General features: G+C 46.0%; 1 protein-coding gene across 1 annotated transcript in view; it reads left to right on the top strand.

The window, feature by feature from the left end:
* The window catches only part of LOC141051002 (uncharacterized), a 70,351-nt gene that overhangs the window by 37,926 nt on the left and 16,068 nt on the right, over positions 1-16,357 (top strand). Inside the window, 1 exon segment of the mRNA XM_073547781.1 lies at positions 8,433-8,442. Coding sequence (XP_073403882.1) covers positions 8,433-8,442 — 10 coding nt within the window.

Raw genomic sequence — 16,357 nt, forward strand, 5'->3', positions numbered from 1 at the left:
TTGAGGTCATGTTGAAGGCAATCTGAAGAAGAATCAAGAAAGGAAAGATTTTTTTTTTTTCTTTTTACAACAAATCTGCAAAGGATTTTAAACATCTCCGGAGTAATTAAAATATTTGGATACAGCTCATTGGGAAATATGACAAATGGCAAAGATTTTCCACAAGCTTGGACTTCGCTCTTACACAATTATTACAAAGAAAGGAAAGATATGAAGGGAAATTGAGGACATTTGAGAAAAAGATAAGAATCAGATGACACTCAAAGAATGAGACTGCTGGTGTAAGTAAGGAATCGATGGGGACAGCTGTGGATGATGGTGTGGATTCTGGTAAAAGAGGGAGGCAACCAAAACATTTCCAGTATCAGAATGTCATCGAGATGGGGCAGATAATCATTTCAGGCTGTGCTGAATTTGAGTTTTTTCGGTGCAAACTGAATCAAGAAAAGTTCCTTTTTAAGGGTGGTTTCACATTAGCGCTTTTTAAGCGCACGCACGGCCGGGGGTAGCTCCGCCCCCGAGCCGGCTCTCTGCCCGGCGTGCCCGCCCCTTGCTTGTAGCGCCGCCTCCTAGCGCACAGCGGCGCCTGCAATCGGCGCACCCTATCTTTAGCATAGGGTGCGCAGATCGTGCGCAGGCCGCGCGCTAGTTGCGCTTTGACCTGCGCTGCGCACTTTTGACGGTGCGCCGTGTGCGCCAAAATCAAACTTTTCGGATTTTGGCGCGCACGGCGCACTGTCAAAAGTGCGCAGCGCAGGTCAAAGCGCAACTAGCGCGCGGCCTGCGCACGATCTGCGCACCCTATGCTAAAGATAGGGTGCGCCGATCGCAGGCGCCGCTGTGCGCTAGGAGGCGGCGCTAAAAGCAAGGGGCGGGCACGCCGGGCAGAGAGCCGGCTCGGGGGTGGAGCTACCCCCGGCCGTGCGTGCGCTTAAAAAGCGCTAATGTGAAACCAGCCTCAATGCGATGTTTTCTTTTTAAAGCATTTTTTGCAGCCTTTTCAGTTATCAGTGTATAGTTTGGAGCAGATGCCATCAGAATTTGTTGAACTGCCTTCTGTTTTTCAAAACCAAAATATGAAAAATAAAAAAGGTTCAAAAACTTTTTGCATAAACAGTAAAGACAATTAACATTGAAACAAATAGGAACCGTTTTTAAAAGCATTGTTAGGTGAATTTTGGGTGCTTTTTTTTTAAGCAGCTTCACTCCAAAAATCTCCTTATCTCCTCATAAAGCTCTGTGTGCACTTAGCCTTAATAGATGTTGCTTTGGGGGAATCATCAGAAATCTGGCAAACCTACAAGATTATTTCTAAATCAGAATTGTCTCCTGTTTGTCCAAGTTTTGTTGTTTGTTCGTGTTCTTACAGGTTAACTTTTTAGAAATATAATTATTACAGGCAAAACTGAAAAAATATTGAAATACGCAACAGGGGTTACACTACTCGATTACTGATGCAACTGCGTTATCATAACTTGTGGGTAGTTGTTCACCAGGTGACACTTGTGTAATGGGGGCTAACAACCCCTAATAATACAGTCTGATATTGGTCCTGGAGCGCAGAGTCTGAGAGACCGACCATCAGACACATTGCACAATCCTGTACACAGCACACAAGGCTGATTGTTCGAACTCAACTTGTATAAGTGACATTGCTGCTCACACAGCTCTGCCTTGTACAAGTTGTGTCTCCCCTCCGTACACACACGGCTTCGCTCCGTACACCTCGTGCACACATGACTCTGTTCCGTACACCTCGTACACACGCGGCTCCACTCTGTACACCTTGTACACACGCATCTCTGCTACGTACACCTCATACACACAACTCTGTTCCATACACCTCGTACACACGCGTCTCTGCTCTGTACACCTTGTACACACACGGCTCTGCTCTGTACACCTCGTACACACACGGCTCTGCTCTGTACACCTCGTACACACACGGTTCTGCTCTGTACACCTCGTACACACACGGTTCTGCTCCTTACACCTCGTACACACACGGCTCCACTCTGTACACCTTGTACACACGCGGCTCCACTCTGTACACCTTGTACACACGCGTCTCTGCTCCGTACACCTCGTACACACAACTCTGTTCCATACACCTGGTACACACACGGCTCCGCTACGTACACCTCGTACACACACGGCTCCGCTCTGTACACCTCGTACACACACGGCTCCGCTCTGTACACCTCGTACACACACGGCTCCGCTCAGTACACCTCGTACACACACGGCTCCGCTCTGTACACCTCGTACACACACGGCTCCTCTCTGTACACCTCGTACACACACGGCTCCGTACTGTACACCTCGTACACACGACTCTGTTCCATGCACCTGATACACACGCGGCTCCGCTCCGTACACCTCGTACACACGCGGCTCCGCTCATAACACCTCGTACACACGCGGCTCCGCTCCGTACACCTCGTACACACACGGCTCTGCTACATCTCCCCTGTAAACCTCTCCTGACCCCACACAGAAACTTCCCCTCATCCAGCACCATGACAACCAGCACAGCAGAGTCCTGCATACACTGCGGGCCCCTGATCATGTGACCCCTGACTCCTCCCCTCCTGTGACCTCATCCCAGGTCCTGTGCGCACAGAGCAGCCATATATGTGGTGTGCGGCTCTGCAGGTGGAGGTAGGTGCTGGAGATTCCCCATTACTGGGGGCAGGGGACATTAACCCCTAAAGCATTGGTTATTTTCATTGCCAAATTCCAGGTGCCAGAACTTGAGCCTTTCCTTTTGTCGGAATCACATATCGCATTCGGTGGCGCCATTCTCAGATACCTATGATTTGCTGATTGAATAATGAGTGTAAGGCTATGTGCACACGTAGCGTTTTAAAACGCTTACTAAAAACCGGACTCCTTCCCAGAAATCGCGCGTTTTTTTCCGCGCGATTTTACCGCGATTATGATCGCGATTTTCGTGTGCGATATTCAAGCACTTTCCAAGCGATTTGAAGCATCGCTTGGAAAGTGATTGACAGGTTGGTCACACTCGTCAAACATAGTGTTTGACAAGTGTGAGCAGGTTTTTACTATTGAGGCCGCCTATGCGGCATCAATAGTAAAAGATAGAATGTTAAAATGCTAAAAATAAAAAATCGGGGTATATTTACCTTCCGGCGTCCCGCGATGCATTCCCGGGCCTCAGCGTTCCAAGCGATGCCTTGCGAGACCTGTGATGAGGTAGTCTCGCGTTGCTATAGCGATCTCGCGAGACCACGTCATTACAGGGCCTTGCCGCAAGGCATTACTGGAAACACTGAGGCCCGGGATGGCAGCGCGGGACGCCGGAAGGTAAATATACCCCGATTTTTTATTTTTTATTCTTTTTTTACAGGGGTATGGTACCCAGGGCCTGGAGGACAGTCTCCTCTCCTCCACACCGTGGGTACCAACCGCACATGAGACGCTTAACTTCCCGCCTGGTGGGCATAGCCACAAGCGGGAAGTAAGCGATTCTCATGCATTCCTATGGGTGCGGAATCGCGGCAATTCTTTGCGATTCTGCACAAAGAATGAGCATGCTGCGATTTTTTCCGCGATGCGATTCCGCCGCGGAAAAAAGCGCAGCATTAGCACAGCATGTGCGGAATGCCATAGGAATGCATGGGGGGCGTTCTGTACACGATTTTTAAGCGTTTTCGCGCCGAAAATCGCGGCAAAAACGCTTAAAAATCGCTACGTGTGCACACAGCCTAACACATCTGGTTCCTTCCACAGAATCCTTGTACAATCCATTGACGTGTTTGGTGACTGGCAGCTCCCTCTAAGCACTGCCCTCTTTTTGCATATATTAATCCAGATTTATTTATTTATCGTTATGGAATAGGTGGTCAATATAAATTATTGATTAACTTTCACTTTTTTGGGGGGACATTTGTTTACATTTTGTGATTTTTTTTTTTTTTTTTTTGTTTGATATTGTTCACTCTTTACTTCCTAGGATTGGGACTATACAGGGTGGGCCATTTATATGGATACACCTAAATAAAATGGGAATGGTTGGTGACCCAGATCGGCGTGCTGAATTTGCAGAATGGGCAAAACAAAAATTGGAACAGGACCCTCAGTTTATACAGAACATTATGTTCAGTGATGAGGCAAACTTTTTTGGGCGGGCCATTTATATGGATACACCTAAATAAAATGGGAATGGTGACAGTTTTCTTGCCTATTGTAAATATGCAATACACTATGCAGTAAGTGGAGAAAAACAGTTTTCAACAAAAATGTACTGAATATCATTTGTGCAGTTTATGAATTTGTCCTGGGAAATGTTATTGCCTCCATCAGATCCTCCTTCGTAGATGACCTCAAATCTGACCTAATTATTTTAAGGCTAGAGAACAACCTCTCTACACTAACTTGGGTTGGAGGCAAAGCCGTAACCACATGGGCAACATCTCTATCAAATTCAGGGTGTAAAGGAATTGCCTCGTGCACTGTCAGTTTTGATGAAGGGTTGACCTCTTCTACTTCTTTGAGAGCAAGTGAAAAATTTTGCTGAAATCTGGTCAATCTGTTCGCTATAGGAGTGGAATCTTTTTCCCTGCGGCAATGCTTTGCCTGCTCCATGTCTTCTAAATACTTTTTAAAATCTGATGAGCCTGAATATATGGTTGCGGTAGCACAGGTAGGACCCAAGTCCTCTTGTGTCTGGCAGTCCTCCTGTAGGCCACTCATCCTAACTGCTACTTCAGTTAGAGCTTCTTTTTCTTTAGTAAGCGATTGATCATCCAGCAATATACAATAACTTGGGGCCACGTAAACAAACTTTGCATAAATAAATTGTTACAATGATGACAAATAAAAAGTTTGTAATATATGTTATTGGATAGCTTTACTCTGAACTTTCAATCTCAGGCATTTCTCAGGGTACAGCTCAGTAATTGTTTCACATCATGATGCTTCACAGTCTATGAAGAGTAGAGGAGGGAGGGAGAAAGTTTGTGCTGAATCATACCCCAGAAAGAAACTGAAACTGGTAGCAGAGCTAATACCATGAAGAGCATCAGATCAACTAACCTCCAAACATGGGCTCAGAAGAAAAGCAAACTAAAACATGAAGCATACGGAGAAAACATATACTGGACTATTGATTTATCTAAAATTTATTGAAAGTTTAGGCTTTAAATAGTACTTACCTTAATGCTGTTTTCCTGTTCTCACTAGCAGTTCTTGAGATGAGTGAAGGCATTCCTTCTCAGGGCCTTTTTGCTCTGATCTGTAGAGGAGGAGCTTTGCTACTGAGCATGTGCATAAAGTGCAGCAAAAATTCATCTCAACTAAAACCTGAGATTCTTAGATCAGGAGTAGAACAGACGCCTATCAGACATTTCAAAACTTTTCCAAATTCTTATGAAAAAAATATTCAGCACAAACTGCATTGTACTACTATTCCCAATTTATTATATAGTTTAGGAGTCGTTGTCGGTCCATTTTATACCGACTCCACAATTTCGCTTCCACATCCCTGTGCTGACCGACAGCCGGCTTCCCGCTGCCTGTGGGTAGTCGGCTGTCACTCAGCATGATGTCGGCAATCACACTCCGTCAACAGCATCCGAGAAGAGCTAATCTGTTGACATGAAGCAGCTGAATCACCAGCAATGACTATTCTCTCTTAGCGCCAAGTAGTTAGCAACTACCTTCCTTTTAGTTTTTGGGCTCATAGTTAAAAAAAAAAATCAAAGTCCTAGATAAACCCTTCATATGGACTTAATCATCTACAGCTTGTGCCTCACTGCAAGTAAATAGTGATGAACGAGAGTGCTCGGATATCGTTTTACCTGAGTATATTGGGCGTGCTCGAGTAATATGTTCGAGTCCTCGTGGCTGTATGTCTCGCTGCTGTTAGACAGCCTCAACACATGTGGGGATTGCCTATCAAACAGGCGAGACATGCTGCTGTGGGTACTTGAATATATTACTCGAGCACACCCAAGATGCTCGGATAATACGATATCAGAACACGCTCACTCATCACTACAGGTAATGTTCATATAAGCATGACAGATCCTGGGCCTTGTCAGGCTTCTTCCTGCAATGGTAGCTTATTTCTTTTCTGTCATCAAGGCACCATCTTCTTTATCTGTCTGACCATTTCGGCGTTATGGTCACTATTGAATGCAGCACATTCAAGGTTACCCAGCTTGGATTGGAGTTAGTGAACCTGTCAGCAGGACTTTGCTAAGGCTGGGTCCACGTTGCGTTCAGGTGCTGCATTTAATGCATCCGTTACATAGAGGCATTAACGCTATGTAACAGATGCGTTAACGCACCCATAGACTGCTATAGACGAGCGCATGTGTTAGCGATGTGCCGGCATTCTGTGACGGACCCTCGGACGTGGTCTGCAGCGTTCGGGGGTCTGTCACTGCTAGCGCAGATTCATCTGCGCTAGCGTGATCTCGTGACGTGATTGCATTAGGGAGTAGCGTTCATTAGGACTGCATTAGAGGTATGTGAACCTGTCCTAATTAATCTATAGACACTGTCAGGTTGGCAGTGCTAAACTGATTAAAATGATACCTTGGGTGAAGAAATTTGTCTTGTGGTTCTTGTGTAATCACAGTCAGAAGTTTGCAGCTCTTGAGATGCCTGTGTTCCTGTGCGGGTCTATAGGCATAGTCTAAAGGGCCTGTCACACTAAGAGATATCGCTATAAATAGTGACATTATAGCGATATTGCTAGCGATATCGCTGTGTCTGATACTTGCCTCCGACCCGCTCCCCCCCCCTGATTATCGCTGATCGCGCGAGAACAGCCTGGACCGTTTCTGTGGACGCGGGCGGGAGGACGCAGGATCGCCTGGTGTGACAGGTAAGTAGCGACCCCCGTCCCCAGCGATGTCGCTGGTGAGATCTGCCTGTGTGGCAGCTCACTAGCGACCACTTAGCGATGTACCAGCGATCCTGACCGCGTCATATCGCTGGTCGGGATCGCTGGTACATCGCTAAGGCTGGTTTCACATTAGCGCTTTTTAAGCGCACGCACGGCCGGGGGTAGCTCCGCCCCCGAGCCGGCTCTCTGCCCGGCGTGCCCGCCCCTTGCTTGTAGCGCCGCCTCCTAGCGGACAGCGGCGCCTGCGATCGGCGCACCCTATCTTTAGCATAGGGTGCGCAGATCGTGCGCAGGCCGTGCGCTAGTTGCGCTTTGACCTGCGCTGCGCACTTTTGACGGTGCGCCGTGCGCGCCAAAATCCGAAAAGTTCGATTTTGGCGCGCACGGCGCACCGTCAAAAGTGCGCAGCGCAGGTCAAAGCGCAACTAGCGCACGGCCTGCGCACGATCTGCGCACCCTATGCTAAAGATAGGGTGCGCCGATCGCAGGCGCCGCTGTCCGCTAGGAGGCGGCGCTACAAGCAAGGGGCGGGCACGCCGGGCAGAGAGCCGGCTCGGGGGCGGAGCTACCCCCGGCCGTGCGTGCGCTTAAAAAGCGCTAATGTGAAACCAGCCTAAGTGTGACAGTACCTTTATCTTCCTGCTCTAAGCCAGAGAAACCAAGGAGAGATCTGCCCACAGGCCACACCCAAGCACAGTCTGTCTCTATGATGAGGAACATGTGCGTACTTCGGGGCAGGCCTGTGGGCAGGTCTTTCCTTGATTTCTCTGCATTAGGGTACTGTCACACTTAGCGATGTACCAGCGATCCCGACCAGCGATATGACGCGGTCAGGATCGCTGGTACATCTCTAAGTGGTCGCTAGTGAGCTGCCACACAGGCAGATCTCACCAGCGACATTGCTGGGGACGGGGGTCGCTACTTACCTGTCACACCAGGCGATCCTGACGTCCTCCCGCCCGGCTACACGCGTCGCTCGTCGTCACAGCAGGAAGCGCCGCAGGAAGCTGACGACGAGAAACAGTCCTGGACGTTCTCGCGCGATCAGCGATAACCAGCGGGGGAGCCGGTCGTAGGTAAGTATCAGACACAGCGATGTCGCTAGCAATATCGCTATAACGTCACAAGTTATAGCGATATTGCTAGCGATATCTCTTAGTGTGACAGTACCTTTAGAGCAGGAAGATGACTCTGGCTACAGTCCCGCCCCAGAGCACGAACATATCATTAGCTGCAGACTTCTGACGCTGATTACACAAGAGCCACAAGATGGAATTCTTCACCCCAGGAATCATTTTAATGAGTTTAACACTGCCAACCTGACAGGTTCTGTAGGTTACTTAGCAAAATCCAGCTGACAGGTTCGCTGTAATGATCCCTGTAACGATAATGTGAATAATTTCATAGCTGCACAGAGACAAGCAACCCCCCCCTTCCTTCCACCCCTTCTTGTCAGCCTGACAGCATCTGCAGATTTCTTCACTCACAGCCTGAGACACTGTCCACCCCCCTCCCCCCCCCAGCCTTCACACATACACACTCAGTGTAACCTGAGATACCATTGAGTGATTTCCCTCCTCACAGCAGGGAGCTTCTTTGTCTTCCCATGTGCTCTGACTTCCCATAGACAATAATGAGAATCTAATTTTTTGGTCATATAGCGATGTGAGGTTGTGCTAGAAAAATGAAAACTACATATCTGGGACGTGCGTCAACTTCAGCTTCATAGCCCATGTTTTTCATGACTATGAAAATGGTAGATTCACTCTGAAGGCATCAAAGCTATGAATTAACCCCTTCACGACCTTTGACGCCACGTAGGCGTCATGAAAAGTCGTGCCAGAACGACCCATGACGCCTATGTGGTGTCATGACTTTAAAGCCCCCCTGCGGGTCGGGTGACCTAGGTCACTGAAAGGTCACCCGACCCGCAGATACAGGGGGCTTTGTTCTTCACCACAGGGGGCGTGGCTTCGCCCCCACGTGGCTACGATCACTGATTGGCTGTTAAAAGTGAAACAGCCAATCAGAGCGATAGTAATATTTCATCAATGAAAATTGATGAAATATTACAATCCAGCCATGGCCGATGCTGCAGTAGCATCGGACATGGCTGGAGACCGTGATCCGACCCCCCCACACACCGGCTCACGGGGCCGATCGGCCCCCGATACCGACTGACGGCGACAATGTGCCGGCGCCATCATCATCCATAAGGGGTCTAGTTTCCAAAATGAGGTCACTTGTGGGGGTTTTCAGTGTTTAGGCACACAGGGGCTATCCAAACGCGACATGGTGTCCAATAACGATTGGAGCTAATTTTCCATTCAAAAAGTCAAATAGCGCTCCTTCACTTGCGGACCCTGTCGTGCGCCCAAACAGTGGTTTATGACGACATATGAGGTATCGATGTATTCAGGAGAAATTGCCCAACAAATTTTAGGATCCATTTTATCCTGTTGCCCATGTGATAATGAAAAAACTGAGGCTAAAAGAAAATTTTTGTGAAAAAAAGTACTTTTTTTTTTTTTTTACCGATCAATTTGTGAAGCACCTGGGGGTTCAAAGTGATCACTATGCATGTAGATAAGTTCCTTGGGGGGTGTAGTTTCCAAAATGGGGTCACTTGTGGGGGAGCTCCAGTGTTTAGGCACACAGGGGCTCTCCAAACGCGACATGGTGTCCGCTAAATATTCCAGCATGTTTTCCATTCAAAAGTCAAATGGCGCTCCTTCCCTTCTGAGCCCTGCCGTGCGCCCAAACAGTGGTTTATGACCACATATCAGGTATCGGTGTACTCAGGAGAAATTGCCCAACAAATTTTACGATCCATTTTATCCTGTAGCCCATGTGAAAATGAAAAAATTGATGGTAAAAGAAAATTTTTGTTGTAAAAATTAAATTGTCCATTTTTTCCTTCCACGTTGCTTTAGTTCCTGCGAAACACCTGAAGGGTTAATAATCTTCTAGAATGTAGTTTTGAGTAGCTTGAGGGGTGCAGTTTTTAGAATGGTGTAACTTTTGGGTATTTTCTGCCATATAGACCCCTCAGAGTGACTTCAAATGTGAGGTGGTCCCTAAAAAAATGGTTTTGTAAATTTTGTTGTAAAGATGAGAAATCGCTGGGCAACTTTTAACCCTTATAACTTCCTAACAAAAAAAAAATTTGGTTCCAAAATTGTGCTGATGTAAAGTAGACATGTGGGAAATGTTATTTAGTAACCACTTTGTGTCACATAACTCTCTGGTTTAACAGAATAAAAATTAAAAATGTGAAAATTGCAAAATTTTCTAAATTTTTACCAAATTTCTGATTTTTTCACAAATAAACGCAAAAATTATCGACCTCAATTTACCACTAACATGAAGCCCAATATGTCATGAAATAACATTCTCAGAATCGCTAGGATCCGTTGAAGTGTTCCTGAGTTATTACCTCATAAAGGGACACTGGTCAGAATTGCAAAAAATGGCCAGGTCATTAAGGTCAAAATAGGCTGGGTCATGAAGGGGTTAACACATGTGGAATTATATAATTAACAAAAAGTGTGAAACAACTGAAAATATATCTTATATTCTAGGTTCTTCAAAGTAGCCACCTTTTGCTTTGATTACTGCTTTGCACACTCTTGGCAATTTCTTGATGAGCTTCAAGAGGTAATCACCGGAAATGGTCTTCCAATTCCAACAGTCTTGAAGGAGTTCCCAGAGATGCTTAGCACTTGTTGGCCCTTTTGCCTTCACTCTGCGGTCCAACTCACCCCAAGCCATCTCGATTGGGTTCAAGTCTGTTGACTGTGGAGGCCAGGTCATCTGGCGTAGCACCCCATCACTCTCCTTCTTGGTCAAATAGCCCTTACACAGCCTGGAGGTGTGTTTGGGGTCATTGTCCTGTTGAAAAATAAATGATGGTCCAACTAAATGCAAACCGGATGGAATAGCATGCCGCTGCAAGATGCTGTGGTAGCCATGCTGATACAGTATGCCTTCAATTTTGAATAAATCCCCAACAGTGTCACCAGCAAAGCACCCCCACACCATCACACCTCCTCCTCCATGCTTCACAGTGGGAACCAGGCATGTAGAGTCCATCCGTTCACCTTTTCTGCGTCGCACAAAGACACGGTGGTTGGAACCAAAGATCTCTAATTTGGACTCATCAGACCAAAGCACAAATTTCCACTGGTCTAATGTCCATTCCTTGTGTTCTTTAGCCCAAACAAGTCTCTTCTGCTTGTCTGTCCTTAGCAGTGGTTTCCTAGCAGCTATTTTACCATGAAGGCCTGCTGCACAAAGACTCCTCTTAACAGTTGTTGTAGAGATGTGTCTACTGCTAGAACTCTGTGTGGCATTGACCTGGTCTCTAATCTGAGCTGCTGTTAACCTGCGATTTCTGAGGCTGGTGACTCGGATGAACTTATCCTCCGCAGCAGAGGTGACTCTTGGTCTTCCTTTCCTGGGCCGCTCCTCATGCGAGACAGTTTCTTTGTAGCGCTTGATGGTTTTTGCCACTGCACTTGGGGACACTTTCAAAGTTTTCCCAATTTTTCGGACTGACTGACCTTCATTTCTTAAAGTAATGATGGCCACTCGTTTTTCTTTTACTTAGCTGCTTTTTCTTGCCGTAATACAAATTCTAACAGACTATTCAGTAGGACTATCAGCTGTGTATCCACCAGACTTCTGCACAACACAACTGATGGTCCCAACCCCATTTATAAGGCAAGAAATCCCACTTATTAGACCTGACAGGGCACACTTGTGAAGTGAAAACCATTTCCGGTGACTACCTCTTGAAGCTCATCAAGAGAATGCCAAGAGGGTGCAAAGCAGTAATCAAAGCATAAGGTGGCTACTTTGAAGAACCTAGAATATAAGACACATTTTCAGTTGTTTCACACTTTTTTGTTAATTATATAATTCCACATGTGTTAATTCATAGTTTTGATGCCTTGAGAGTGAATCTACAATTTTCATAGTCATGGAAATAAAGAAAACTCTTTGAATGAGAAGGTGTGTCCAAAGTTCTGGTCTGTACTGTGTATATATATATATCAGGACTAAGGAGCAAACATACATGGTATGAGAAAGCATAATGACCCTAATGAACCCTATTCCTGACTGCTTCCTAACCGTTGAAGTTGGCACCCTAATTTAGACGCAATAGTGGCTCCCCCACTCAGCTGTCGTCTCTCCCTGTGCTAATACCCTATATTACTTAAGGCTATGGGAAGATGCACCAGAGAACCAACACATAGGAATGTCCCCCTCAGTACATATAAAAGGACAGAACCTAAGAAATTAGTGACATCAAATGATGAACCAAAAAGTGAACTATTAATGTAAACATTATAGAAAGAAATTAGAAACCAGACTTATCTAAGTGCACATGGGTCCAATTCATTGTCACCAGTCCACAAGTGACACCTCAACGCGTTTCCCCTCTAAATTAAGGATCATCAGGAGACAGTTACTGCAGACAGATGTCTGTCCAGTTCTCTGAAGACTTCCATTAAAGGAGAACTCCCCACCTCTCGTGGCAGCCTGTTCCACTCATTGTTCTCGCTCACTGTCAAAACGTCTCCTCCCATTCAGTTGAGAGATTACATCACATCCTGTATGGGGCAAGGAGAGAAAGTTCTGCTAAACTATGCTGTCTTCTAACCTGCCTACCTCTCTTTAATTAGTAACACAATCATGTGCATATTATCGCCACCATGTTCACCGATGTTCAGTTCCTGACACAATCCTGCTCATGAGCAGAAATTCTGCCAATTTTTTCTGTATCACACACTTACATCCATAATCCTATGCAACCACGCACCCCATAGCAGACCTGACGGACCTTCATATACATAAAACGTAAAGAGACCAATGATTTGGGTGCAGAAGTAGTCATTTAAAGTCCATTTGAGAATGATGAATGTGTGTGTGTATATATATATATATATATATATATATATATATATATATATATAATTTGTTCACACTCTCGGGAGGCCAATTGGAACACGAAGCAACAGGATTTTTTTTTATATCACACACGGAGTAGTGTTTTTTCTTCCACTGGTTATACAGTACCAAAAACAGAACTATAAACATAAAACCCTTAGGCTACTTTCAGACTTCAGATTTTTAAATCCGGCGGGCTGCGGCGAAAAGTTGTCAAACCTGATCCGGTAGAAGCCGCAGCCCGCCGGATCATCTGTTGAGGCCGGAGACGGTGCAGGAGAGGGAGAGGGCGAGAGAGATTTCGGGCATGCGCAGTGGAAAAAAGCGGTCCGGCGCTGTCAAAAAACGTTGCAGGGGACGTTTTTTGCAGACGCCGGACAGGCATTTTTTGCCGTTTCCGGCAAAAGCTGGACACGCCGCTTGGCCATCAGGCGCAATGCGGCGATAATGCTAGTCTATGGGGGAAAAGCCGGATCCGGTGGCAACCGGCGCCGGATCCGGCTTTTACATTTTTCGCCGCATCGCGCCTGATGCTTCCAAACTGAAGTCTGAAAGTAGCCTTAGCCTTGTCCAGGCAGTCATTACACAATACAGACCCTGGCTGTTCAGACAAGACTGAGTGAGTCCCAGCTTGGTCACACAAAGCAACTATCATCCATAGCAACCAGTGATAATTGTAGTTTGGCACAGGTGGTGTGCAGTCTCTTCTCAGAGATATTTTGGCCTGTCTCCAGCTCCAACACAACCCACTCTGCTCAGCTTCCCCTAGCTGAGTGACAACAATGAACACATGGCCTGGTTCTACTCATAGCTATCATATACAGTATGTGTTCCCCTGGATGCGCCTTGAGGGATACTGAATCCACTGGAGTGCATTGCGATTACAGGCATGTCTGTGGGTATAATGCAGGATAAAAGAAAGTGGTTTTGGTCAAACTATTTGACCAAGTCAGATTTAACAAAAGCTGATATGGGCTTTTACTTTTGGAGATAGCTGCAGAATTGTTAGTGGGGCGGATCTCTCTCCACTACGGGTTTTGAGAGTGGCCCATGTTCACGAAGCCCATTTAAACTTTCAGTCAAGGTTTGAGTGGGTCAGCGTGTTTGCAAGCATCCGAGCAGGGAACCCTGTGCAGGACAGGTCTGTCTGAAGACTGAACACAGGCCAGAGACGGCAAAGCCATTGACGCACCCACGAGTGATACAGCAGTGCAGTCGCCTACAGCAGATTTGATACCGACTGTGAATGACCAGGCTGTGATCCAGAGGATAACGGTTTCCTTTTTTTTTTGTGAGTTCTGAAAATAAAGACGTTTAAGTTGGGACTTTCTTGGGTCACTGCCTCATTGCCACATGGACATGAAAGCCACTGCCTTACAATTTGTATAAATATATACAGTGGGGGATTTAAGTATTTGTTACACTGTGGATTTTGCAAGTTTTCCCACTGTAAGATGGCCGCAGGACAAGTCCTTGAGGGGAGATATGTGTTATCGCGGCTGTTAGCTGCGGTGATGTGAGCTCGGAAGTATGCTCCAGCACATATAATGCTGAGAGAATTGTTTGGGCCGCTCCAGGGCCAGGTTTTATGAGCGGTCATAAGAGATGGGTGGAAAAGACCGCTCACATATCCCCACCCCAGGGGTGTGTTTTGGTGAATAAAATAGTGGCCAATTGCCTCATTCAGTGTCTGTGGCTGAAGGTGTGGAGACCTCCATTGTGTGTGTGCTAAAGACACCTGTGCGGGCGGACCCACTGAACTACAAGGACTATGTATTTTTTTCTGTTTGTTACTTTGTGCCGGAAAAGGCTGTTCATTGATTTTTTTTCTAACCAGAGGAGTTTAAGCCGTTTTAATAAACTTGCGTGAACAATCCAGTGATACCGCTTCCTGTGCCTACCTCAATGGCAGCTGAGTGAGTACAGATCCCTACAATTGGTGGAGAATGCGGGCAGCGTTCCCAGCAGAGATGTGAGACTGCTACAGGAAGGGCCGCATGTCCTGGCTTCAGTCTGGCTCAACGGAAGCCTCTCCTCAGTGCCAGACATATGAAAGCCTGTATAGAGTTTAGTAAAATACAAATGCTGAGCTCCCAGACTATGAGAAATAATCTCTGGTCTGTCTGATGAGACAAAGATAGAACTTTTTGGTGATAATTCTAAGCAGTATGTGTGGAGAAAACCAGGCACTGCTTATCACCTGTCCAATACAATCCCAACAGTGAAACATGGTGGTGGCAGCATCATGCTATGGGGGTGTTTTTCAACTGCAGGGACAAGACAACTGGTTGCCATTGAAGGAAACATGAATGCGGCCAAGTACAGAGATATCCTGGAAGAAAACCTCTTCAAGAGTGCTCTGGACCTCAGACTTGGCTGACGGTTCAACTTCTAACAAGACAAAGACCCTAAGCACACAGCTAAAATAACAAAGGAGTGTCTTCAGAACAAATGTGTAACCATTCTTGACTGGCCCAGCCAGAGTCCTGATCTAAACCCAATTGAGCACCTCTGCAGAGACCTGAAAATGGCTGTCCACCAACGTTCACCATTAAATCTGACGGAACTGGAGAGGATCTGCAAGAAAGAATGGCAGAGGATCCCCAAATCCAGGTGGGAAAAACTTGTTGCATCATTCCCAAGAAGACTCATGGCTGTACTAGTTCAAAAGGTGCTTCTACTCAATATTGAGCAAAGGGTCTGAATACTTACGACCATGTGATATTTCAGTTTTTCTTTTTTAATTAATTTGCAAAAATTTCTACATTTCTGTTTTTTTTTCAGTCAAGATGGGGTGCAGAGTGTACATTAATGAGCAAAAATTTGAACTTTTTTGAATTTAACAAAAGGCTGCAATGAAACAGTGAAAAATTTAAAGGGGTCTGGATACTTTCTATACCTACTGTATGTAATGATTAGCTTGTGTGACACAGGTCACTAGAAACGGTGCCACTGTAACTGTAATAACTGTAAAGGTTTTTTACTAGGCAGTATATGAAAAATTTACAGTAAAATAGATAAGTTACAAATCACACCCCTATAGGCCACAGATGATGTATCTTAAACTTGAAACACCACAATTAGAGTTAACATTGAGAAGATAAATGTTAATTTTATCCTTTTGGCGCCAAAGAGTCAAACCTATATATTCACTGACAGTCTTTCGGCAAGATTTTTTTTATTCCAATCCCTTTCTTTTGAAAGTGGAGATACAACCGTACTTGGACTATTGGCTCATACTCATTTGCGGGAGACTTGCACGATTCTCGTGCGAGTCTCTCACATGAAAACCTGGCACTGCTGCCGGCATTCGGACCAGAGTGCGCGGCTGCATAGTAATACATGTAGCCGCACGCTCCGGTCCCAGTGCCAGGTTTTCAAGTGAGTATGAGCCCTAATAGATATATCCTTATTATCCCCCTAATGGAAAGTCCTAATATGTCGAGAGATGTCTTCTGAGTCCTGCATGCTCTTTCAAACATAGTTGAGAGAACAAATACAAGTTGCTAAATAGAGCATTCCTTTTTA

The sequence above is a fragment of the Dendrobates tinctorius genome, unplaced genomic scaffold (genome assembly GCF_039654945.1).
Source record: "Dendrobates tinctorius isolate UK_male_01 unplaced genomic scaffold, ASM3965494v1 ptg000155l, whole genome shotgun sequence".
Lineage (NCBI taxonomy): Eukaryota > Metazoa > Chordata > Amphibia > Anura > Dendrobatidae > Dendrobates > Dendrobates tinctorius.